At 38.5% G+C, this 27,837-nt stretch overlaps 2 protein-coding genes across 4 annotated transcripts in view; one reads left to right on the top strand and one right to left on the bottom strand.

Moving 5' to 3' along the window:
- Positions 1-772: 772 nt before the first annotated feature.
- On the top strand, positions 773-26,045 carry FKBP9 (FKBP prolyl isomerase 9). Its single transcript, XM_072412237.1, has 10 exons — positions 773-1,153; positions 5,926-6,071; positions 7,892-8,081; positions 9,036-9,181; positions 9,943-10,132; positions 10,817-10,962; positions 13,096-13,282; positions 17,765-17,910; positions 20,682-20,845; positions 23,368-26,045. Exons 1-10 carry the CDS (start codon positions 903-905, stop codon positions 23,548-23,550), a joined length of 1,749 nt encoding a protein of 582 aa, XP_072268338.1. The 5' UTR covers positions 773-902; the 3' UTR covers positions 23,551-26,045.
- A 424-nt stretch (positions 26,046-26,469) lies between these two features.
- The window catches only part of NT5C3A (5'-nucleotidase, cytosolic IIIA), a 30,953-nt gene continuing 29,585 nt past the window's right edge, over positions 26,470-27,837 (bottom strand). For all 3 annotated transcript variants that reach the window (XM_072412238.1, XM_072412240.1, XM_072412239.1), the window contains one exon: positions 26,470-27,006. In XM_072412238.1, coding sequence (XP_072268339.1) covers positions 26,905-27,006 — 102 coding nt within the window. In that variant the 3' untranslated portion in view covers positions 26,470-26,904. The remainder of the gene's footprint in view (positions 27,007-27,837) is intronic.

Raw genomic sequence — 27,837 nt, 5'->3', positions numbered from 1 at the left:
TGTACTAAGAGATAGCTGAGGAGGAATAAGGTATTTGGAGGCAGTTCCAGTAAATGGGGGCTGTGTATGACATTGTTTTATATAACACACACACACATATATATAGTCAGGAGTAATATTATTTGTGATTTAGGACTATCTGGGTGAAAGAGGACAGGGCTGCCTTGAACTGTATGAGGGAGCAATGATAACATCAGCCTGGCCCACCAATGACAGTGTGAAGGAAAGGCTGGCACAGCAAGTCTCCCTCCCCCCAGTGTAGCTCTATGGAATGCCTGCCAACACATCAGCCACGTATGAGAGGCAATGATGGGAGCTCACTCATCTGTGCCAGCCCCTCCATGCCCACTGACACTTCCCCAACTTTCTGCACCTATGCAGACATAATTCCCGCCTAGACAAGCTCTGAGCACCGAATTCCCAGATTCCTGCAGCCTAGGAAAAGGATAAAGTATAGTAAGCCCCGCCTATCCGGCGGGCTCTCTCCCCTCACAGGGCCGTTCAGGGGTCTCCTCAGGCTGGGCGTGGCCTCGCAGGGTCTTCCACGTTGACACTTTGTCTATGAGCACTGTGACGTGACATTATAAACGTTATAATAAATAAAGTTACTTTATAATAAATATCTATATATACGTGTATTGGTGTATTATGGAATATGTAACCCATAGAAGCTATTTCCTGACAGACATCTGTATTGTGTCCCGGCATGTTTGTATAGGTCCCCGGGCGGTGTATTGTGGTGATGCCTCCAGTAGGTGCAGCACACACGGGTCACGCACGGTCTATGGACACTTCGCATACTTCAAGTACCGGAGAGTGCTGGTACCGCCCCTTTGTCCCAGCTATACTCCCCCCAGTGCACGGCCCGGACTTCTCCCAGCTCCTAGAGGGTCCATTCTGCCATGAGGGTTAGGAAAAGCTCGCAGCCCGTCCTCTCCGCCATGCCCGTCACCCGCTGGCCGGTGCTGCTCCTCCAGGCCGTCTTCCTGGTCAGTTTCGTGACTTGTAACGACGCCCCGCCGGTGCCCGAGGAGCAGCTGCTCATAGAGAAGACCTCGGTGCCCGAGCTGTGCCCCCGCAGCGTCAAGGAGGGAGACTTCGTGCGGTATCACTACCATGGCTCGTTCCCTGATGGCACCAAGTTTGATTCCAGGTAGGGTACACAGGGCATCGTTCTGTAGGTGCCAGGCATGCCATTTACCCATCCATGGGAGGTTCACACAGACACTCCATGAAAGATCAGCTACATCAGTGGGATTAAATCTGTGTCCGGTAATAGCACAGGAACTGTGATCATTTTATTATCCTAAATATAAAAATGTAATATCCTAAAATCTGCAGCATGCTTGGCAATATCTACCGATAATCCCAAATATTTGTATGCTCAAAACATCAAATCAATCAAAAATGTCCTTCAAATATCATCAGGTGAGGCAGATCATATAGAACTTGGTTAACCATCTTTTAAAATCTAAATCATTTTTAGTGCCACAATCGACATTCGATCGATAACAATATGATTGTAAACAAGAAATGATGTTCATACATCCATGGCAGACTCTTTCCCCACTTTTCATTCAATATAATAGATTGATTATTGAACAAGGGGAAGGTCGATGAAATACTTGTCAATCACAAAGTATAGATTTATAATCTGATCGTTCTACTGATCGATGATCGGCGTGTGAATGCCTACAATAACACGTTTTAGATATTTTTGGGCCTTTAGGGGATGCTGGTGTAGTTGAGCACCAGCATCCCCTAAAGTAGTTGTAGTTGTGTAGTTAAATTGCTTCATCATGATTGCTGGGATTCCAGATTCACATACCTGTGTAATGGTGATGGGCCAGCTTGGTACGCTGCCTGTTCAATGCTAAAATGCTGAAAATATATTTATCAACACCACTTGCAAGGAAAGATTTATATTATACTTACCTTTCCTCCGGCTTCCATGGTGCAGAGGGTGATCCTTATCCTCTCACATGGTCCTAGGGAATGCAGAGTGATCCAAATCTGGCAAGTACTAGGAGTGCTTTCTCAGTGATTTTTGGGGTACACTACACTCCCCAAATTTAACCGAAAAATGGGTGGCATCGCCTGTCCTGGGGGTGCAGCCAGGCCAGAGGAGAACCTTGATACTATTACAGGTGATCTATTTCAGCAAGGTGAAGGGGGTAAAAGGTGAGCTTGATTCAAATTGAATCAAACAAAATAATTGTTCAGAAATAGAAAAATTATATCAAATTAGTCCACCCTAGATAGAACAAAACAAAATACAAAATAATAAATAAAAAAAGATTCTCCATCCAAGACTAATAATTATTATCCCTTTAGGCATTGGGCTCCTTGTATATTGCTCTATAATGTTCATTCTACCCCTGTGTACAGGTTGTGTATTTAGTGTGTAGGTCTCTTCCAGTTGCCCCATTGTCCCATATATATTCTTGTGTCCCCGGTTTCATTTTTCCACATCCAATCCTGGCGCTTTATGTAAGGCTTCATTCCCACTACAGCTGTGCGCTACATTTTCCAAAATGCGCATACGTTGCCAAGCGTGGCTGTCAGCAGCTCATTCATTTGAATGGACAAGCTAACACACAATATAGAAAGCTAGTGAATGCTGCATTTTGGAAGCACCAAGCAATGCATTTATGTATATTGTATTAGTAAGGTCCATAAGGAATGAAAGGCAATACAGCGTACCAACCCATGCCATGTGTGTTGCTTTAAGTTGCAACAACACACGTGTTTCTGCAGCACACAAGTGTAATAAAGGCTAACCTAGATCTATATTCTTCTTTAATTTATATATTTAGATATTTAGATTGTAATGAAATATCAATGAAAGGAGTAGATGCAAAATGAATGAGGTTTTAGCCAGGCGTATGAGAAGTTCATATATGCAGCTGCTTTCTCTGGTCCCAATTACAGGCAAGCTGAAACATGATTCCCACACATTGTCCACGTCCCCACATTTGCCTGAGATTCTCAGCTAGAGATGGCGTGTGCTGGAGGGAATGGCTATTGCAGAGGAAGCCCAGGCCAATACTGTGCAAATATTTCATATGATTGGTTGGAGTAATAAAGCACGTTGTAGCGTGCCAGATGCTGTAAAACAGCTGTAAACACATCTGATAACAGCACACTGACTTTCATTTTGTACTGATAGGGAAATACAGTCCATCTGTCCTAAATCCACATCTACTAACAAGCTAGTGATTGTCTTACAGAAAAGTGTGAGTTTAACATGTCTTCTAGAAAAGCCAGACATTTACATCTCTGTGTACTTCTATGGCTATGTACACATGTAAGATTTCTGTAGCTGGAAACCACATTTCCATCATCAAAACCGGATAACCCGGGAGACACCCTGCTGTGTCCTTTCCCAAAGGAAAATACAGTGGTTGTCCCTGGTTGGTCATTCATTGATTCACCATCAATGAATGACGGATCAGTGAACAATTTAGGAAGAACTATATGCATTCTAGTTTTTATTGGTAGAGACAATCACAATTTTTCATCATGGGTGACACTCATCTAACATGTATGTAGCCTAAGGCCTGCATGGATGCTAGATAAATAAACGTCTCCTAACCCATGGTTAGACAATAAACTGTTATTCATAAATTGACCTGTTACATAATTGATGATTATTATTATTATTATTATACAGTATTTATATAGCGCCATCATATTACGCAGCGCTGTACAAAGTCCATAGTCATGTCACTAACTGTCCCTCAAAGGAGCTCACAATCTAATGTGCCTACCACAGTCATATGTGATTAATGTAGTCTAAGGTCAATTGTTAGGGAGAAGTCAATTAACCTAACTGCATGTTTTTGAGATGTGGGAGGAAACCGGGGTACCCGGAGGAAACCCACGCAGACACGGGGAGAACCTGCAAACTCCATGCAGATAATGTCCTGGCTGGGGATTGCACCTGGGACCTAGCGCTGCAAAGGCCAGAGTGCTAACCCCTGAGCCACCGTGCTGCCAAGGTGATTCCAAGGTGCCACCAGTGATCCAGCTTAGTATTTGTTTAAACATGTTTAAAGATGATGCTGGACAGACAACAATCATTCACAGAACCGCCCCATGTGGGGCTGGTAGAGATTTCACATCCTTAATGATCACATTTGTCATATCGTCATATGTATGAAATCTGTGACCGTGATATCATTTGACAAAAACACTAATTTCTCAGAATTTCAACAATCTATAGATAAGAAGGGGGAAGACAAGTGAGTGGCACTACAATGTCCTCTCTTCCACAGGAATGCACAGCAGTCTTTCCTGCCAGGTCATTCATCAATCATCGGTGGCGGATTGATGAATGGCATTGCGGGGCCATCGTATACGTTTGTGCTCATCCCAGGCTAGAATCATCTGATGTGTGCACAAGCTTTGGTCTTTGGCTAAAATCATAAAGCAGATTTGTTTCAATAATACCATAGTACACAAAAAAATAGGCTGTTGCCTTTGATAAGCAATCCCTTTCCAGGTTGGTTGGTTGGTTGTGAATAAAAGTTTTATTTGCTTTTCAATTATTTTAAATGTGAAGTACAATTTCAAAGACTCTTGTGGTCTGTTCATACAATGCCAGAAATATTGATTAGCTGGTTACAGAAGACAGTGAATGTCTATATTCCCCATCCCACAATCATGCCAACACCTGCACTCATTTAGAAATGACTGCTACTGGAATAAGTGACAGTTTGCTCTTAGTTATTAGTTGTCAATTTTAGATATGCTGATGTAGAGTAGGGAAGCAGCCCCTAGTCCCATAGTGTGGCCATAAGGTCTGATAATATTAGGGTATACTAAAGCCTCGTATAGAGGCTCAATAAGTGCAACTCAAAATGACAATAGGAACAAACAAGCACTGTACACATGTGTTAATCGGCCTGGTATGTTCTCTGGAGAGGGGAGGACAAGCAGGAGGCACCCCGCTGCATCCTTCCTAATAGTAAACAATGGCCATCTTCAGAACTTTCTTATGGCAATCTCTCATAATGGATCACTAAACAACATCTTCAGACATCTAACACTAGATTTTTTTGGAAAGATTGTCTTGGGTGGTAAAAATCCTCAAGGCTGTATAACCACCTGGGGTAGGAGGGGTGACCTAGGAGCCAGTTGGCCTGAGGCCTCAGGAAGTATACATCTGGTCCAGCTTACTGCAATAAATTTTGAGAATGTAAAATTAGTAGTATTTTTTCTATCATTATAATCTAGATTTTATCTTGTCAAATCAAGTATCATATTTGTGTTAAGTGTTCATCATGTTTCAGAAATACTTATTGAAACATGTTCTCCTCTTCATTTAAAGAAAGTTAGAGAAAAGTTAAAGAAAATTATATAATAGAAGTTTATTAACAGCTAGCAGTGCTAGTTATCTATGCAATGTGTAGTTTTAAGGTTTACTTTAAAGACTTGTTCAGACTAGCCTTACCCCCACTACCACCCAATGCTTTTAGTTGGTTTATAAGATACTGACACGTTGTCAGTTGCAGCTGTTCAGTAAGTGCTGTGATGGGGTGTTGCATTTAGCAATGACCCCTGTGACCCTTCCATAGGGCTAGGTGCAGCTTGCAGCATCTGCTCTGCACCTAAGCCTGTAAATTGGTAACAACACTTCTTCACAGACGCAGGGGGGATAAACTGGTCTGTACCATAGCTTAGACAGTATTTAACACAGAATTTGATTTATTTCCCTCAATATATATTATACCTGAGGATGCTCGGTATTGTTGAGGTACATATTACAGTAATTATTTGAAAGACTGGATCAGGCTTATATTTGCATTGAGTTGAAATGCTATTGAAGAAAAGCTCAAAGAAAACAAGCTTTAAATAAATCATGACAAATGGTTTATGTTTGTTAATAAAACATTTTATAGCTATTATTATTGCATTTTACAGTTATGATCGTGGAACCACTTACAATGTATTTGTGGGAAAAGGACAGATTATTAAAGGAATGGACCAAGCCCTGATTGGAATGTGTGTAAATGAGAGGCGATTAGTGAAAATTCCACCAAGTCTTGCCTATGGGAGTGAAGGAGTAGGTAAGTAGTTTACTTACATGTCCGGTATAAGTATATGTGCACTCTACGTGTCATTGTAGCAGTCAAAAAAGCCTTAAACTTACCCTGTCATTGTTCTACTAAAGTTGTTATACCTTTCTTTCTTCCTGTGTCTCCCATATTCTATATTTACAAAAATGCTTATAATCTTCTGCAATAAAGAGTTTACCTGGTTTCTTTTTCTTTAGTTTAATTAGTTTTTATCAGTTTAGTTTTCTATAGAAACATGAAACAGTGTTCAACCCAGAAGGTTTTTTAAGCAGGGTGGGACCCAACTCTTCAGTAACCACCAAAAAAACATCTAGGTGGTTACTGAAAAGTGCCAGGTGGTGCGCCTGGCCAAAAGGGGCTGGGAAGAACACTGGGGAGAAAACTTCCAGAGATTATAGTAAACTTTACCCTTGTCTATGCTGTAGAAAACTCACCTAGCTCACCGCCCTTCCCAGCAGCATATTCTTTTTTATTTTATTTTATATTATATTTTTATTTAAATGTTTATTCAGCAACCAGGTAAGCATTCAAGAAAGACATCTAGAACATAAAATACAAACAAGATAATGATAACAATAAACAAAATAATCAGTTTGTCATAACAGTTTGTTGTAGAAGGATATAAAAGTCTCTAATCTATGCAAACACTGGCCACTATACCTTTTTGTATACCCATCAGCATATTCTAACCTTTCCATTGGGGATGGGTAAAGCAAATCCTGTTTAAACTCTAAACCAATTTGTCAGAGGTGTCAGAGGGCATATTGGCTCCAATAACTGTATGCCCCAGGGCTGTTACAATAGAGAGGGGGAGTGAGGCACATTCACACATACCAAGAAGAGTAGCATATTTTGCTTTGTACCCAAAGCGGGGTGGGGCCAAAAAAAGCTATATACTGCTGGGGAGGGACAAATTAACCCATTACATTACCCTGTATGGGCATGGGAAAGGTTCTTTTTTTTGTGTCCACCTCAACATCCGAGTAAGGAAGCATAACTCATAAAGACCTCAAGAAGATTTCCCTTTATATCATGGGAGCTGCTTTTTTGGTTCATATTTAATACCATGCTGAGGAGCAGTGGCGTGGAGAGTAAGTGGAGAGCAAAGTGTAGGATCATTTAGAGATAAAGGAAAACAAAGTACTGATTTTTTTTTTTAAATGGTTTGCAGCCTGTTGGAATATTAATTGATATATTTTTATTAGACCATAGCACATGGAGTTAGATTTACTCAGAGATGCTTCATTTGAACATTTCTGACTTCACTTACAATGTCACAGAGAAAATATTTGAAGTAGAAAGTCCTTTGTTTAGTTATCAAAGGTAATCATGCCTGTTTTGCTGAGAAATAAACCTGCTGTTTACAGCGTTCACTAGCTCAAACTCAAATTACACTCAGATAGTTAGGTAATTATAGGATTGGCTCATTCTCTCTTTTTAAGCTGCATACACACGTGCCATAATAGTCGTTGAAAAGGATCTTTCATGATCCTTTCCAACGATTAGCACTGCATGATGCGTGAACGAGTGATGTACATATAGCACCGTTCTGCTCTATGGAGAGGGGAGGGGGGAGAATGACGAAACAGTACCCTGCAGCGCTCTCTCCCCCTTCCCTTGCATTATGATCGATAGTTGTCCATCGTCCGTCTGGCGCTGTACACATGCCAGATTCTCGCCCGATATCACCCCTGAGACGATTATCAGACGAGAACCGTTGGACGTGTGTACATAGCTTTATTCCTTGTGTCTGCTTACCTGATATTTGCCCTATGGATTTTTAATTTTCATTGAATTTTCTTTTTTTACAGCTAATGTTATTCCTCCAGATGCCATTCTACACTTTGATGTCCTTTTGTTAGATATCTGGCACCCTGATGACAAAGTTGAAACTGAGACTTACTACAAACCTGAAAATTGCTCTCGCACAGTACAGGTCTCTGATTTCATTCGTTATCACTACAATGGGACATTATTGGATGGGACCCTTTTTGATTCTAGGTATGTATTAAGTGGTTGTTTTAAGATTTAAAGATGATTTGGCAAATATGTAAATTATCAAGCAAGTGTATGGCTACAAACATATACAGGATTCTGGCTAAGTCATAGTTATTAAAATTATTTTCTCTTGTATTTATTTGCCTGTATTCAGCAACACACAATGGAACAATTAGCCTGTCTCTGGGGATACAAAAAAGAACAGATATGTTAGAGTCTAAATTTCCATCTGATGGTCTATTGTGCTCTTTCTGCTTAAAAGAAAATGTAATAGACTTCTGTCTTTTATGTCTCAAGATACAAGCATGCATAGTAATGTTTTGGGAGGTTGGATTGTCTGCTAATGTCCAAATGTCATCTAAGGTTCATGTCTAGCTTAAAGTACAACTAATTCTAAAAATGAACTAGGCAAATTCTAAAAGCAATCAGGTTAATGAGTAAATATAAACAGTCTGTAAACAAGAAATGGCAGAAAGAATATATGTTTCATAAGCCATGTGTGCTTGTACATTACAGGCATTACTTCTCATCTCTGAACCCAGCCGGTGGGAGGCTCAATCATATGTGACCATGTGACATCCAAAGTAGACTGAGCAATAATTGATAGATTACATTACTTAGCATTTCTTCATTACAGTAGAAACTATATTCTCACATGAATAGGATGATCACAAGAAGTAAGTGGTGAGCAACTGTGGGACTTCATTCTGTTCACATGAAATAAAAGGCACGAGAGGTCCTGGCTGTGAGGATAGGTGCACAGGTACAGCCAATCTCAGCTACAGAGTAGACTAGTCAGTTTACATCATACAGGTGTATATAGCTTTACACTGACACTACATACCATACATTGGGAAACCTGTTGCAGGAGCAATATTGTTGGTTTTTGCCATTTAGCAATGGTAAAGTAAAAATTTTATATTATGACAGCTTTTTCTTTTTTTTTTTTTAATTCAGCCATAACCGTATGAGGACGTATGACACCTACATAGGGATTGGTTGGCTGATCCCTGGAATGGACACTGGTCTTCTGGGAATGTGCGTTGGTGAAAGACGTATAATCACAGTTCCCCCATTCCTGGCATATAAAGAAGATGGTGATGGTAAGTAAAGAATTTATAAAACTTTTTACACAAAGGTTAAAAAATGTCTAGAGCTGCTGGACTCTCTGGATCCATGGTTAATCAATTTTGGGGAAGTACAATAGGACTTTCACCCAGGATCTCCTTATTAAAGTATGTTAAAATATGAAACATCTTTAAAGAATAAGTGCACTTTATTACAAAGTGTCCTTATACCCCCCATTCTTTATCCTAACCTAATCAAATTAACTGCCCCCACTACAGATTCATACTTACTTGGAACTGAAGGGCTGCACTCCTGTGAATTGTGTACATCTTACAACCGTTAGTTTTTTCTTCTAATAGGTTTGTCCTAAGTCAAAGGTAGATGAGCCCCATAGAAATCATTTGAGCTGTAATGTGAACGCACAGTCAGGTTGTCAGGAGCACAGCTCATAGGTCTTTGCTAAGTATGAATTTGTGGAGGGGTAGGGTGGGTTAGGGTAGGACTAGTTACATTTCCAACCTTCTGTACTTCCTAACTCACTGAATTTATTTGATAGACAAGTGTGATAATATAGACATGGCCCATTGTTGTCCTATTGTATGCTACATTCCCCCAACTCTTAGATTGTAAGCTCTTCAAAGCAGGGTCATCTTTCTGTCATTTACAACCCCTATTTATTGTACAGTGTTGCGCAGAATGTTGGCGCTTTAGAAATACCGTATATTAATAATAATGATATTAATGAAAATTTTATAGCTATAGTAATCTTTTTCTATATACCTCTTTTATTTCCTAGGTAAAGATATCCCACCCCAGGCAACACTTGTGTTTGATGTAGTCTTGTTGGATTTACACAATCCTAAGGATGGCATCACATCAGAGGTCATCTACATGCCAGACAACTGTGAGAGAAGGACCCAGGCTGGTGACTACATCAGATACCATTATAATGGAACACTGCTGGACGGCACATTTTTTGACTCCAGGTTTGTGAAACCACAACCCAACACTGACAACACTGGAGTTTTTGTGTTCTGATAGGTAAACGATGGTTGTTGTGTACTGGTCATAGAGGAAGCTGTGCTAATAATTGTCGTACAAAATTAATAGTGGTGTTATATGTATTGAACATATATGAATGTGTTTTTATTATATATATATATAGTAGCTTGGTATTTGCTCTCAGTTTGCTACATCAAGTAAAAATCCAGTTACAAATGATTTATTAACTTGTAGATACATTTAGGAAATGGTCTGAGCCTCTGTCAAGTTTTTATAGTTGTTTCTGTTGTTGTAGGAGAGACAACACAGCTTCCTCTGTAGTTACAAGACAGGAAAGAAGGAAAATCTATCAAGCTAGGCCACAGAATGTAATAAAACATTGTTTAAATTATACTGAATTCCAGGATAAGGAAATATGACATTTGCTGCACACAAAGTGAATTTAAAAATTTGTGGCTGTTGAGAAATATATTAAAGTTTTGTACATGGAGTTCAGCTATGAAGAGGGGTAGTTGTACAGGTACGTAAGGGAAAATATCAGCTTCTGCAAGACTAAAGGCAGTGGTGGTTCACAGTCCTTTTCCTGCTACCCTTCCTATCTTTTGTGGGCACAACTTCCAGGGTTCAGTTCCTTTTTATTGCTGACAAAACTTTTTTTCTGATTGCAGTTATTCTCGAAATCGCACTTATGACACTTATATCGGGAAGGGGTATGTGATTTCTGGCATGGATGAAGGTTTGCTGCGTCTATGTGTGGGAGAAAGGCGGCGAATAACAATTCCACCCCATCTTGCTTATGGTGAAGAGGGGAGAGGTAGGTGTCATTATGGGCTTTGTTTTGTTTCTGAACATTTATTGTACATAAACACATAACTGAATTTTTTTTTATTCTTAATTATTACCCTGATATTGTACCCAGCAGCTCACACTGCACTTTGGTTGTGCTACTTATTGTCGACACATACCAAAGACAATTTGTGAGGGAGCCAATGAACCTAACTGCATGTTTTTGGAGGTATGGGGCAAACCAGAGCGCCTAGAGCACTCATAGGGTCCTGGCTAGGTTTTAAACCTTTCATCACCCAGAGCTTTATATACAGGAATGCTAGCTGCTGAGCCACCTGTGCCACCCAAACACAAATATTCTAAAATTCTCTTCATTAGTCAACAAAAGTAAAAAAAACTTTTGGTGTCCAGTCATTTATTTCAGATCAATATATTAAACTGGGTTGTGGGGCAAGAGGGACGTTGGAGCACATTTGGTGGTCATGTCCTGCAGCCCAAAACTACTGGTCAGAAATATTTACACTTTTGTCCTCAATATACAAACTGAGATAGAAAAACCCTGGAAGCTGCCCCTTTCAACTATCTCAACCAACAGCTCCCTAAATTTACAAAGAAATGGGCTAAGCTCTTCTTAGTGGCTGCTCACATAACATTAGCTAAAGAGTGGAATAAAGAAAATATCCCTATAGAACCACTCACTTCAAAATGTAACTGGATCATGGTAAATTATAGACTTTCAAATACTCTAAACCATACTTTAGACAAATTTGACCTGACCTGGAAACCTTGGAAAACACACAATGTCTAGGAGAGATCTGATACAGTTAGGCTACGTACACACGTGCAATTCTGTAAATGTTGAAACGATACGATTGTTCAAAAATAATTCGACAATAATGTACCCACACTAGATACGATTGTTTGAACCATGCAGGAAGTGACATGTACAGGAGAAAGTATATCACAGAACAATCCACGATCACTGAATGGCCGACCGTACACACAATAGATAGCAAATGATCATCTCCCAATCAATTCCGCCAAGACGGTCGTTCATTTACAGCGACATTCCTCGTTGATCGGTGTCTTGTGCCAGTGGTTGTGCACTTTTTTTGTTAACGATGATCGGTTGTTAGTCGTTCGCTTCCAATGATAATTATAGCACGTGTGTACGTAACCTTATTAGTATTGCAAGATATGACAGTTCTCCCATCCTTTTATTCTACCTTCCCCTTTGATTTAATCTCTGTTAAGTTAATGGCAGACTGTTTTTGTTTGGTTCTAATTATCCATGTCTTGTCCAAGATTTAGAGTTAGTAACTTTCTAACAACCTGACAAGTGTGCTCAGTGTCTTACTGTTTGTTTATTTGTTTGGTTGAAAAATGTCAAATATGTTGTTAAAAGATTGAAAAGTTTGAAATACAATATAATAAACTGTAGTTTAGTTTTGCACTTAGCAAGTAATCTGAACCCACGCATTCTGATAAATCATAGTCATCATGTGATTTAAACCGCCTGCTGTTCATACTCAAGGACTGGCTGATCCTTGAATGGCTTAAAGGTCAATTATGTTAATTTAGAATAGAATTGTAACTTTTAACACAACATGATAATTTAACTTTTGAAAACCTTTTTGGCTAAATCTTTATTTTTTTCATAGGCATCTCACGTAACTCCATTTTTTGCTAATTTTATTAAACACCTTACAAAACTTTAAATTATCATCATTGCTTACTCTGACAGAATACCAAAAAGATAACTATATAAATTGCATGCAGTAAATATGTTTATTTGTGTTAATAGAACACAATGTTTTTTTTTAAAAAAAAAAAGCAATTTATGACAACTTGTGTCCAAGTGTGGTGACATCCTAACCCCCTTTGTAGGAATAGGCAACATCACAAAACTAATGCCATGCTGCAATGACAAAAGATAGTCATGTGTTTCTTTACTGTGTCATAGTGTGTTAGAAGCCTAGTTAGTGGCTGCCCATTGCACAGTAATGCTCTGCTAGTGTATAAATTCATCAGGGGGCATCAGGCTGGGTAATGCTTCCCAATATGGGTGAAATATGAAACTTTGCTACATCCATCATTTAATTTAAACGCCTTTATTACATCACTTTCATCAATAACTTTGCTGACTTTGTGGAATTTGCAGGAAAAATCCCAGGATCTGCTGTGTTAGTGTTTGATATCCTTGTGGTGGATTTCCACAACCCCGATGACTCAGTCAGCATTACATCGCAGTTTAAGCCAAGCAACTGTACAGTCCTCAGCAAAAATGGAGATTACCTAAAATATCACTATAATGCAACTCTCATGGATGGAACTGTACTAGATTCAACGTAAGAGCAACATATTTAATGTATAGTATACTATATATGCTGTGATATGCTATAAAATGTCAGATTTATGTATTATTACACTCTACAACATAGGGGATGAAGAAGTAAATTGTTCTATATAAATGTTATATGTTGATAAGGCAGGGGATCAAAACTTGTGGGTCAGGAGCACACTATTCCAACCTGAAAATGAAGTCTTAAAATGCATGTATGTATCTCTTCCCTTAAGACTTCTGTTTTTTACCCTACACAATGAGCCCTCGTAGATATGTATACATTTATCTTCCAAGTGTCTGCCTTAGAATAGGGCCCTATACCAGCCAATGAATGTTCACTGTATTGGTGCAGCCACGAGGTACAAAAAATACGCTGGAGGGGCTGTAAACTTTGCAGAATGCCTTGGTTGTCCTATTAAAGTAAATAAGCAGATGGGGTGGAAGGATGTTATGTAGTTTAGTTCAGCAAGGATAGGAGAGGTGGGCACTGTAGTTCATAAAAAGAGTTGTATTTTAACATGTAGAAAAAAGGCTTTCTGGGGTGTATTTTAGGCCAGAAGAGACATAAGAACAGAGGTCACAAATGCAACCAGTCACTTTGATCTCTACTCATGACTAAAGCTACGTACACACTTCCAATTATTATCGTCGGAAAACGAACGACGAACGTTCCTGCACGATATATATGAACGATCGTATAGCACCGATCCTGCACATAGAGGTAACGACACGATCGTTCGTAGATATTGTACACACAATAGATACGATCGTTTAAGCGATAGAGGAACTATGTGCACGACAGGAAAGTGAACGGACGTTCGTTCATCACGCATGCTCTGACCATGGAAGATCAACGAACGACCGTACACACGAACGATGTTCAACGATCGTCGTCCAATCCGATCCGCCGGTCCGGTCGTTCGTTTCCAACAATTTTCCTCGTTCGTCGGCGTCGTTGGTTACTTTTTTACCAACGATTTTTTGCCCAATCGATCGTTCGTCGTTCGATTGGAACGATAAAAATTGGAAGTGTGTACGCACCTTTAGGCCAGGAATAGTGGTAAATAGCTTGTGGATGGAGAAAAACTATTTCCTCACAGAATCTACCTTTCTCATTATTTCTTGGGCTCAGTATTTTTAACTGATGTGGCCTCCACCATAGATTTTGCTCAGATGATATTTTAATGGCTTCCTCCTTGTACATCACACAAGTCTTCCGATACTGCAAATGAGAAATGTCATGGTGCAATAGAAATGGTATGTTAACCAATCAAGGTGGATGTTTAAAACATAACTCCAGTCATAGACAATAGTCGTGAAACCCAGTGGTGGAGACTAATTTTTTAACGCATTCACATCTTATGATTGCTGTTATGATGTTTTTGGGCTGGTTACGTGAAAGAGAGGTCAGAATTGTTTCATTTATCTTATTTATTTACTTATACCTTTCAATATAGAAAGCAGCTGCATTTACCAGGGCATTGGTGCAATCTACTTGTACTTCACCTTCCAAATACAGCTTCAGAAATCTAATCAAACGTTTGCATTGGGACCCATAGATTGGTAGATACCTCACTCATTTAAAAAATAATTGAGTTACAAATTTGTTCCTTGCAAATCATTACAAAAGAAAATGAATATAATTACAATGCTGGTAAAATCTCAGGGAAAGTCATATTCGATAACTTTCTTCATGCTGTGTTCTATTGGGAAGGTGAGAAAAGCAAGCTGTAATGAGGACATGTCTGAAAGTCAGAGAATGATGACACCACAAAGTATAAGTGCTACATTTCAAATGTCAGGCTTTTTTATCATCCAGAATCTGGAATTTACCTATCATGTCATATAACTAGGAATACATAATTTATAGAGGTGCCATTGCACAATCCTAAATAAATGAGTGTTTTATAGAGCTATCCTACACAACAACTTGACTTAACATGTCACAAACCTGTAGAATGTAACATGATAAACCCATTCATCAGTTGTGTAGAGGGCCACTAGGAAGGAGCTTGAAGCCAGGTGGATGTCTGGGGAGCTAGTTACTATCTTCATGCTCTTGTAGTAAATCAAGGGAATGAAGATTTTGGTAAAAACAATGGGAAAGACGCACTATCCTATTGCAATCCTATTAGGTGTCATAAAGGATTAGGGGCCAGACAATGATTACTGAACAGTTTTCTGTGTCTATTTATCATTGTGGGTACTGACTACATCAGAGTATCCATAGTTTAACGAGATGGGGAGAGGTCCTGGCTAGACTTTTACAGGAAAGATCAGGATTTGCATATCATTTTTTTCTGCTAATACCTCTGGATTCACTGATTGTTTTTACATGCAGTTTTCACTGTAGGAAACCTCTGCATCATGAACTCACAATAAGTATGTGACAGGGTAACCTAATCAGGTGTAAGAATAAGGTTTAAACTCAGTCTTATATTTTAGGGCTTTCTGCCTACTTTTATTCTGACTAAAGCCTGTTAACAAAGGCGTTACCCTGGCAGAGTTGTTTTAGGTATCACACACAGAAAATATTCCAAAAATGTTATTTGCCCAGATCTGTCTATTTATTCTTTAGGACAGAAGTGCTTCAATCTGATTCTCTCCGCTGAACTGGTTCCCTCAGTGACAGACTGGGCCCCTGGTGTTACACACAGATTTCACAGATCTGTTCAGACAGGGGGTGCGTCTATCTCTCCTCCATTCTTACCCTCAGAAGTATGTTTGGATCCAATGCCTGACTGTTTAGGCCTGGTATTGTGCTCCCCACATCCACACTAACATTGCTTTAACAGCCCTGGCTGATTGGAAATGTTCCCAATGGTGGCTGAGACAAACCTTTAGTTTCTTGCTTAGGGCTAAATGTTATGGCACCCTTTCATTGCCAGACAGTCTTCTCAGTGTTAGCCATCAGCTTTACATCATAAAATACAGTGTTTGTGTCACACAGGACTTGTTTTTAACATTACAGATCATTACATTAAGGGCACAATGATTTATAGCAGGGATTAAACATAATAACATTCTAGCTGAAATAAACACATGGCAGCTGCATTTTCAGTTTATTTCATGGATCTCAGAGTTGTGAGTCAGTAGTAAAAGTAAACTGTGGTCTGCTGTGCAGCAATAAAAAAGCATTCAGCCTCATAGAGACAACGAGGGTCCATATAACATTTCTTCCACGTTTGCCACCTGTCTCCATCCACATGGATATCTAATAAGAAGCAGATTCATTTTGTTTTTGCATTTTAATGTTTAAAATTAAACTACAAGCAAACTGCTTAATTCAAATTTGGAAAATATAAAACAGTGGTTTACCCATCAAAGGATTTGTTATTTTGTTACACTCCTCCACCATACTGTCATGCGAGAAAGAGAAGGCTTGAACTGTACCTAAAGGTCTTGCTAGGTTTAGATAGGTAAGAGATTGGAACCTCTGTTAGGTTTTTATTGCTGTGCTCATACATGTCACAGATATTCAAAGTAAATAGTTCCATTTTTGAACTGTACGTGCTGTGCAAGGTTTTTTATATTTGTATCGGTAAATGTCTAATAAATAGTTGTTGATTCTGTCAGACTCGGCGGGATTCAGGGCTCACCAAATTAGTGTTGCTGCTCCTTCAGTATCCAATTACAGTCAAGGTCTGTGTAAAATAAAGCTGTATTCATTTATAGAAAGTAGTAAAGAGTGAAGTCAGAACATGGTTTTGTAAGTAAATGTTTATTATGTAGGTGTGGATCCTGCCAGACTATACTCCCCCTAAGGCCTTTTTCATAGGGGAGCACCAGCTACCAATTCTGCTGTTGCCTTCTTTCTGTGTGAACTACAGGTAGCTGTGCTTTTATCCCATCCCCTCCAATCAATTCTGCTGGTTGATTGACCGCTGCCGTAGTCATAGAACTAGGAATTCCTGTAACAGCCATTTTTGCAGCTTGACCTATTACAGGAAGGGTAAAAAATCTACACAGAAGCACAGAATATAACTGGGTATAAAGGCTTTAAAGTAAAGATAACTGACACTGTTGATCCAGGGAACGTCCGAATTTTTGGATCAACTATGTCCCTAGGGTTTTATATCTGGGATATGTATATTTCCCTAGTCGTTTAACTTGATGGACTTGTGTCTTTTTTCAACCTATGTAATTATGGATATATTGGCAGGATCAAAAAGATAATAAAACTGTGTTATTAGGGGGCACTACCATGTTATTGCCTTTGCCAAACTTCAAATATGTAATTTTGTATTTTGCTCATAGTTCTGTTTAAAGTAGTTATTTCAGATGAAATGATAATCCTTCATGTCATAGTTGCCATGTGTCTCTTTCTACAAACATCCATAGTACACTGCATGAAATTCCCCTTTTCCTTTGCTACTTTATGCAGGTCTCCTATGTCTTACAGCATGTGCCTACGGCACACATTTTTTTTAGGAATGTTGGAAATTAAGTTATATATTTTGATTGTAATTGTCATTTCTTTTCTCAGGCACCAGTATGGCAAAACCTACAACATAGTATTGGGATCTGGCCAGGTTGTAATGGGAATGGACATTGGCCTAAGGGATATGTGTGTGGGAGAGAAGCGTACAGTCATTATACCTCCACATCTGGGTTATGGAGAAGCTGGAGTAGGTAAGTCAAAGCTAAACTCCAAGTAGGCAGCTAAATACACAGACACCCTACACATACAGTTAGGTCAATAAATATTTGGACAGAGACAACTTTTTTCTAATTTTGGTTCTGTACATTACCGCAATAAATTTTAAGTGAAACAACTCAGATGTATGTAGTTGAACTTCCAGACTTTCAGCTTTCAGTGGGTTGAACAAAAAGATTGCATATAAATGTGAGGAACTAAAGCCTTTTTTTAATACAATCACTCAAAAGTAATTGGACAAATTAAAAAGCTGAAAACAAAATGTTCATTTCTAATACTTGGTTGAAAACCCTTTGCTGGCAATGACAGCCTGTAGTCTTGAACTCATGGACATCACCAGATGCTGGGTTTCCTCCTTTTTAATGCTCTGCCAGGCCTTTACTGCAGCTGCTTTCAGTTGCTGTTTGTTTGTTGGCCTTTCTGTCCGAAGTTTAGTCTTCAACAAGTGAAATGCATGCTCAATTGGGTTCAGATCAAGTGCCTGACTTGGCCATTCAAGAATATTCCACTTCTTTGCTTTAACCTCCCTAGCGGTACGTTTCTTTCCGGTTTTATATGTCTAAATGCGGTACATTGTTTTTCATAAAAATTTATTTTACAGTATAATATAATAGTCGGAGTATAATAAAGTTTGAAACACAAAATCATGTCAAAATAATAAATTAAAAAAAAAAAATATATATATATATATATATATATTTATTATTTTATTTTAAAAAATAAATATAATACTCATACTATTATATTATACTGTAAAATAAATGTTCATGAAATACAATGTACTGCTTTTACACATATAAATCCAAAGTATTGCATTCAATACAGTTATTTTGTATTGATTGCAATACAAATGGATTTTGAATTTCCCGCCCTGCCGGCAATGTACACACGCACCGACATCACTGGGAACTTCCCCGGTGACTCATCGTGTGCAGAAGACGCCGGAGGAAGAAGAAAGAAGACAGGGATCACGGCGATGGACAACACGGGATGATCAGGTAAGGCTTTATTTACTATTACTTCCTATAGGTTTACCTACCCCGAGTGTGACTCGGGGTTACCACTTTCAGCAACTTTTTTCTACCTCGAGTCACACTCGGGGTTAACGCTAGGGAGGTTAATAAACTCCTGGGTTGCTTTGGCTGTATGTTTTGGGTCATTGTACATCTGTATTATGAAACGCCTCCCAATCAACATGACTGCATTTAGCTGGATTTGAGCAGACAGTATGTCTCTGAACACCTCAGAATTCATTCGGCTGCTATCACACTTCGCCATGTTTTACAGATAATGTGGTATGCTTTGGATCATGAGCTGTTCCACGCCTTCTCCATACTTTTTTGTTGTCATCATTCTAGTAAAGGTTATTCTTGGTTTCATCTGATCAAAGAATGTTTTTCCAGAACTGTGCTGGCTTTTTTAAATGTTTTTGAGCAAAGTCCAATCTAACCTTTCTATTGTTGAGGCTTATGAGTGGCTTGCACCTTGCAGTGCACCCTCTGTATTTACTTTCATGCAGTCTTCTCTTTATGGTAGACTTGGATATAGATACGCTTACCTCCTGGAGAGTGTTGTTCACTTGGTTGGCTGTTGTGAAAGGGTTTCTCTTCACCATGGAAAGTATTCTGCGATCATCCACCACTGTTGTCTTCCGTGGACGTCCAGGTGTTTTGGCATCGCTGAGTTCACCAGTGCTTTGTTTCTTTCTCATGATGTACCAAACTGTAGATTTTGCCACTCCTAATATTGTAGCAATTTCTTGGGTGTTTTTTTTTTTTTCTGTTTTTGCAGCTTAAGGATGGCTTGTTTCACCCGCATGGAGAGCTCCTTTCACCGCATGTTGTCTGAATCTTGCACATACAAGCACCCCCCCCAAAATGAACTCCAGGACTTTTATCTGCTTAATTGATAATGACATAACCAAGGAATTGCCCACACCAGCCCATGAAATAGCCTTTGAGTCAATTGTTCAATTACTTTTGAGCCCCTGAAATGAAGTGATTGTGTAAAAAAAGGGTTTAGTTCCTCACATTTTTATGCAATCTTTTTGTTCAACCCACTGAATTAAAGCTGAAAGTCTGCAGTTCAACTACATCTGAGTTGTTTCATTTAAAATTAGTTGCGGTAATGTACAGAACCAAAATTAGAAAAAAGTTGTCTCTGTCCAAATATTTATGGACCTAACTGTATGTGAATTGCCTTACATGTCAAATACTCCTTGATGTTATCCTGACACTTTTGTTGTTCATACACCTCTGTTGGGCAGCACAAACAGGAAGACACCGCTTACTATAAATATAAGCCTGCTCATTAAACAATAAAAAAAAAAAAATATTAGGTCATATGCTTTCCTCCTGTCAGCATTTTCCCTGATTTCACATGTCTATGCAGCTGCACCTGATTAGTCCTTAGTGCTGACCCCTTCTCCCTGTCTGAGTATTGCTCTATGAATCATTGGAAGCTGTTAGCAAAATAAATAAAAGCAAAAATTTGTGTGTAAAAAGGCATGCAAAATGTAAGACAAAATACACAATTGCATTACATTTTGTGTAATATCTGTGAGACCTTCTTATTTACCAGTAAAAGTAAATGTTAGGTACTTTAAAAGAATATGTTTTGTCTTTTTTATTTTATACCTTGTGATATTAGATTGTGCGCAATGGATGCAAGAGAGTTGTTGTCCATTAGACGCATGCGCAGTGTTACAAATATCATTCCTTTTATTTTATTTCCTACAACTTGACAGAGGGTGAAGTTCCCAGAAGTGCAGTGCTGATTTTCGATATTGAACTGCTGGATTTGATACCAGGACTACCTGATGGTTACATGTTTGTGTGGAATGAAGAGGTGTCACCAAACCTTTTTGAAGACATTGACAAAGACAAAAATGGGGAGATACCGCTAGAAGAGGTAAGCATCAAACCTGCATGATCACATACAAAAATTACATTATAGAGGTAAAAAACAGAAGCATGGTGCCTCAGAATTATACTTTGTCAGTTACAGCAATACTTTATAGGATAAATCACCCAATTACGAATAAAACTATTTAAAATACATTTTTCTGTTTTTATTATGTTTATATAGGTTCATCTTCAACTATAAACAAAAGGGAATCTTATTTGGTGATTAGGAGTAACAACAATATTCTGGGTTTAATGGACTTTATGTACTGCCTTCTGCATAAAAGATAAAATATATTAACAAATAACAACATGAATGTTGAAAGCAGAACATTCCCTATAGTTTCTAATACAATGAACTTGTATATTATTTGCTACATACAGTATATAACTGGTGACTATAGCTGTAAATACACATTGTGCTGCCCCAGGCATACTTTCTAGATGACATCTTTTTTACAGGATGGCCCCCCGCCTTTGTCACATAAAAACGTGAAAAAAACAATGCACTGTCTGTGGTAACATATTTTCTGTGTCACATGCACAGCTACCAGTCAGTTGGAGAAATCATCAACAATAATGTTAATCATCATGTTTCCTTGGTTGGTAGTTTTGTGGCTTCTCCTAGTAGCCACCTAATTCTCAAACTCACAGAAGTCCTCCAAAGTTTATTCATATAATGCATGAGGTTCATGTGCCCTCTTCTCTGTTTTCCCTGTTCCTCTTTCCCAGATCCTGATTTATAATTCACCTGCCTCATCAGAACATACACACCATTCTGTTTTTAGTCTATTACGTCATTTTGTCTGTCACTCGTTTTTTCTTTCATCCCTGTTACTATTATCACTGATTATAACCTGTCTGTCCTTTAATTCTGTATTGTTTGTCTTCACATGCTTTACCTTCACACACTGTTTTATATGACTCCTTGGCCACAGATATAGGACATTGTTCCCCAGACCTTCTATTAACATTTACTCCTAAAGTGTATTTACAGAAACTGATAGAAATAAATATATGATGGTGTCAGATCAGAATAAAATAATACTATCATAAGACCTTCCAGGAGCTCTCCAAATATACACAAGAGCACTGTAGCTTTGTTCAGATGCCTTTCCCTTGCACACGGCCTGGGGTATATTTACTGCGATCTGATGTATTTCCCTGCAGAGAACATCAGGTGTCATTTTCTTTCCCTGAGGCTGTGTGCAGGACAGAAGCACTTGAACACAAACCTATATGTAACTGAGTGTTTAGGCTGTGTTGAAAAGCAGTTGTCTCTGCCTCTCCGCTCTGTCTTGGAAAGGTATTCTACTCCTCACAACGATGCGCACTAAAGTTGCCTTCACTTTTAATTGTTTCCAGTTATCCTGCTCCCTGATTACAATCTCCTTTTACTAGCCCTTTTTTTCATCCTTTCCAAACCTCTCCTGCACACACATCATGAGGAGAGCTGCTTCTGCACACAGCCCTAGGTTTATTAGTGAAAGATTATCATATATACTGGAGAATAAACCAAGACGTTTTGACCTAACATTGGGCCTGATTTATTAAAGCTCTCCAAGACTGGAGAGGATACACTTTCATTGGCGAACTTGGGTGATCCAGCAAACCTGGAATGGATTTCTTAAAAGTCATTTGCTATTTGTTAGCAAATGTTTTCAATCCTGGACTGGATTCATGCAAGGTTTTCTGGATCACACAGCTTCTCTGATGAAAGTGTATCCTCTCCAATCTTTAATAAATCAGGCCCATTGACAATAGAGAATAAAGTATTGATTTATAGTGGGGCCACTAGATGGTGCTGTGTCCTCATATAAAGCGTATAACAGATTCTTGATGTCTGTGACATGAGTTTGTGGCACTTTACATGAGGACACAGCAATCTCTACTGTTGGCCAACCAATAATGCGCAAAAGTTCATCTAAGAGCAAGTGATGCATCATGATTAACTTAAAAGTATAGAGTACTTTAACCCGTAAAAAAGGAAGAAACAATAGAATAATATAACAATAAACAGAATCCATGCAATTTTTTTTAAATTAATGTTAAAAAGATAACACACAATGGATAAATTCATTCCCATTAATGTTATTGACATTTCTGTTGACTACTGTTTTGAATGTTAGCAGTAAGGGCAGGATTTTGTAATCTAGGTTTGTACTCGTGTGTAGTTTTCCTGTTTTTTTATATTCAGATTCCTTATATTTGAGTATAAAAAGTACTTTTAGCCGGATAAAAAAATAGAGTATTTATTCTGTTTATTGGGTCTTTTAACAATTTCTGGTGCCTGGTGATAAACTTGGTGGGATTACATTTAGTGAGTCACATTCTCCTCTATATTATATGCTAGTATTGGGGTAATAAAATAAAGGTAGGCATGTGGTGGTAGTGGTGGTGAAGAGGGAATAAAGGGGAACCTCTTGTGGCTACCCAATCCTTAAATACGTGAACCATCCACCAGATTCTTGTAGTATTTGGCATGCAATTGTGAAAGTAGAAAAATTCACCAAGTCAGTATGTTTCCAGTTTTCAGATTACATCAAAGCCCAGGTGGATGCTGGAAAAGGAAGACTGGCCCCCGGTTTTGATGCAGAGAAGATTATTGAGAACATGTACAAAAATCAAGACCGAAATCAAGATGGCAAAATTACAGAGGCTGAGTTCAAGTTAAAAGACCAGGAGGATAAAGAGAGACACGATGAACTGTAATCTTTTATCAGATTCTGGGTCTGTATGCACTGTGAAAATGTCTTGTGACTGAGCACTCATTTGTGTGGATGATAGTTATATAGGAATTTAAAGCAGCAGAACACAAAAGTGAACATTCTGTCCATCCACTGCCACGTGTGACAAGCTATATTAAAGTGGAACTCTCACTAAAATTTTGTTTATTCTGTATAGAGTAGGGGATAACATACCTTCTGTCAAATTTTTGTACTTTTTGCCCACTAGGGAGAATTTCTCTCATTTCCTGTTTCGGTGTGACTGATCACAATAAATTAGGGAGAACCTCTCCACTTCTGAAATTGGTAGAGGCCCTGCCAGATTGTATAAAGAGGTTTTCTAGTATTACACCCTGATTACCCCAATGTTTCAGGAACTCTGGTCATACAGTCCTCATATTGGTGCATAATTCTAGCTTTCCCTTAAATATCATTACTTTTTAGCACATGTGGGTGATATAATAAAGTGTATTAAAGGGTAATTTGTTTTTAGTTTTGCATAGAGTGGTGGAGGGTTCTGGCACTCTGTAGGGTTTTAATTGGTGTCTGTGGAAAGATGACGCTCTGTTTGATTGACTGACAAGTGATGGAAAGGCAGAAGTAAGGAAAAATCATGAATAGTGATTAGAATTCTTGATTTGCAAGACGTGGGTGGCTTAGAAAGTGTTGAAGGCTGGATCAGCAAGGGTGGTCAAAATCTTCATTCAGCACTGGTTTCTTATAAAACAATTCATAAAAGGACTTACAAGTAAAATTTCTATTGGTATTTGTTATACTTACTAAAGGTAAGGCAGGCAGAGCAGTAGAAAAGTTAGTAAATATACTTGTCTTAGCACCAAATTCTGTAGCGCATTGGGTGACATTATAACTCCTCTGACAATGTTATGGGAAATTATGAGCCACGAAAATGTTGCACATGCAGTGTTAGAGCACTATTTCATAAGATTTCAATTACCCAGAATTCCACGGTATATTGCAGGAAGGATGGTGAAGTCACCCTAGTCTATGGGTCGTGGGCAGAAGCCAGGGGTATGGTAAATATATTAACTTTATTCTTCACATCTTATTTTATTGTTAGTGTGTAGTATTTGGGACTGAGTGGATTATTAGGAACAGAGGCAGCTTCAGTACATAAGCAAACATTGCTTTCTAGTGCAAGGTATGTTTTGAACAACATTGCCAAGATTCCCGTTATGACTATTTGTCAATGTTTCCGAGGCAACAACTGTCACCCACATCAGTGTTGCAACAACAACTAACTGGATTCTTGGTTTCATTCTCTCCTCTCAGCTGTGGTGACAGTTTTCATAGGGCGTTATTAGGAATCTACTGTGCTGACAGCTCACACCGAGGTGCTTTTAAGAATGAGTGGTACCACATTGCACCAATGCATGTTGTGGTAATGCATGTGTTATTTCAACTCATCATAGTAAACCAATTCTAATGGATCCAAACTACTTTACATGAATGCAATTGTTGTGCTTTGGACTGAAACCAGGAGTGTACCTGCACAAGAAGCCAGGGACCTCAAAGGGCTGAATTTTCTCCAATTGGTTTACTTAAATTAACATTGGTTGTTTGAAACAAATCTTCCCCTGGGCTTTTTGATCAGACTTCATTTCTTATTTGATTCCATTTTACAAATATGCATTTCGGGTGATTTTAATTGCTGACACTCAACATTTGGTCAGATTTATAATATTCAAATATTTTTGTTAGGTAAATTTTTATTGCCCTGGCTGCAGTGTGATTAAAACAAAGCTGTGTTCACATGGATTCCCTTATGCATTTCTGCTTCCAAAACCTTTTTTTATTTTATAAACCAACCCAAAGAGGGCATTTTTTATCCAGAACAATGTGTATAGAAATATTACAAGCAGATGGGGAAGGGAACTTGCTATGGCAATATCCTAGCTGTCATATGAATTCCCTTGATTTAAGTGCAATTCCAGTATTAAGACTAAAGAAGAAAAAAGTTTGTATTAAAAAAAAAAAAAAAATCATGTTTTGTGATGTGTGAAAAGACATGGAAAGCTTTTACGATGATTACTCTGCACGTTTTTACTGTGTTCACCAGACACTTACAGTGTAACATCATTCCAGGGTATGAATAACCCCTCAGGAAACAATGTGGACCAAAAACAAGTGAGAGCTTGTGGCTCATCTGCCATATCTGAATGCAGACTGCCAGCACTAAAACTTTATATCCATGATGGTAGAAGTAGAAATGTGATTCAAATTGTGGCCTCCTGTCTATAAAATATCAGAACATTTATTTTAGGTAGGTGGGATGGGTAGAATAATACATAAGACAGTATTTCATCTGTAGGTAAAACTTTACCTGCCAGATTATAAAATTCCATATACACATCGCAATTGAATTGTCTTTTTTTTTCAACTAAGATCTCAAAAAGAAAAAGTGTATAAAATGTAACGAGTGCTGAAAGATAAGTTTTGATAAATAAAGTGCTGATAAACGTTGCTGTTTTTTTTTTATTATATTGGGATATTTTTGGGATATGCATTGCATCATTCAACCCAAAGGATGGCCAGCTCTAGAACATTGTGGAATGGTTTTTGCGGAACAGCACCAGGAAAAAGGTGAGTATTGCAGACACAGCAACAGATGGGCTACCTATTGGAAACATAAAGTGGAAATGGATAGCCTGCAGGATTTTATTACTGGTGGGGAGCAAGTTGTTATTCCCACCACTATGTCTGTGTAATATCTGTGATAGACCTGAGACCTATAGCCTTCTACAGGTTCTGCTGTGGAAAGTGTTTAAGGTCAATGAATAAAATGAAATGTGGGCTTACACATGACATTCACACCTCAGAAGCCCCAGCCTGAAGTTTTCTTTTAGACCCAGCAAACATTAACATAAACCAGAAAAAAGTCAGCGAGGACATTTTTATAAGTGACATCCTTTATAGTGAAACATTTTAACGTGTACAAAACTGTACAAACAGCACTTCAGAACATGCACAATATTTGGCCTTTGGAGACTAAGCTTGTACAAAATACAACAGCTAAAATTGAATATGAAAATAAAACATACCATCTAATAATTTCACAGATAGAATGAATGCCATTCTAGATCTGTGGAGAACCTTGCTTGCCCACACACAGGCTTCCCATCCTGGCTGAAGGCGATGGGTGTTGTGGAGTAAAAAAATAATATTGTGGAGGTAAAGCAGCACGTTGCTGAAAGTAAGGTGCTTTTCAATTCTAAAATATTTCTATTAAATATGTTTAAATTAACAAAAATAATTAAAACCTAAATCTCCCTCTACTCAGAGAACAGCTGGTCAGTATTGAAGGTTGAGGACCCCGCGATGTTCACAGGATCTTCTGTAGGATGGAGTTGGCCACATCCAAAGATTCGTCTTTCACTAAAACTATGTCATAGGAATTCATGTATTTCTCCAATAACTCTTCCACCTGTAAGGAAAGAAAAAGAAAGGTTAAAAAAAAACCCTATGAGGCTACACTAGAGATCTCAGATTTTATTTTGTATCTTAACAAGGCACACCATGTGTAGAAAAGCTGGCTACCTTCCAGTATTTGCATCATAAGTCCACTGATCTCTGTGGGGAAGCAGTGATCTCTTTTCAAAATGTATGACCTGTTCTCTGCTGAGCCAATCAATAGGGGAAGAATACTGCATATTGTAAGGAGTTTATGCAGCGACCGGTGAACTGGATTCCAAATTATTCCACACATACAGACACACACAGAATAGCACAGAGTGCTACACTACATTTATCTCTTATGGTCATCCAAAGAACTTAAAACAGAAGGCCTCTGCATACAGTCATGAGAAATAGAAAGCCCAAAGTTTTATATACCAAGACATATTAAAAATCATCTGGTCTTTGGAAGGTTCTACATTTTTTTAATCTAACCTCAAGTGTAAAATGTTAGTTCCACCCCTTTTGGACAGCTACCCCACATACCACAACTAAAATAATCCATACGAGAAGATAACACTTTATCTTCCCCTGCTGAATCACTTTCTTCTACTAAGACTTAGATGCCATAACCATTGTGCATATGAAGGTCCTGGAATAAACATTTCAAGCTTCTATCACACCGTTCACTCCACTCGGACATCTGGAAACACCAGCAGTACGTCCAAATTGATATCGGTCTCACTATCAAATCACTTACAAGTAGCAATTCGGTATCACAAGGCTCCTAATCCGGTAAAAAGCCCCAGCAATAATACTAAGTCTCCCCTTACCCCTGAGGAAGCCTAGTACGGGCGAAACG

This window comes from Pyxicephalus adspersus, chromosome 5, assembly GCF_032062135.1.
Source record: "Pyxicephalus adspersus chromosome 5, UCB_Pads_2.0, whole genome shotgun sequence".
NCBI lineage: Eukaryota > Metazoa > Chordata > Amphibia > Anura > Pyxicephalidae > Pyxicephalus > Pyxicephalus adspersus.
Note: the sequence above shows the minus strand (reverse complement) of the source record. Positions and strands in the feature narration are given on the sequence as shown.

Coding starts and splice junctions, on each gene's coding strand:
- FKBP9 (XM_072412237.1), top strand. CDS start 903: ATGAGGGTTAGGAAAAGCTCGCAGCCCGTCCTCTCCGCCATGCCCGTC. Junction 13,283..17,764: donor GGAACTGTACTAGATTCAAC/GTAAGAGCAACA, acceptor TTCTTTTCTCAG/GCACCAGTATGGCAAAACCT. Junction 20,846..23,367: donor GGGAGATACCGCTAGAAGAG/GTAAGCATCAAA, acceptor GTATGTTTCCAG/TTTTCAGATTACATCAAAGC.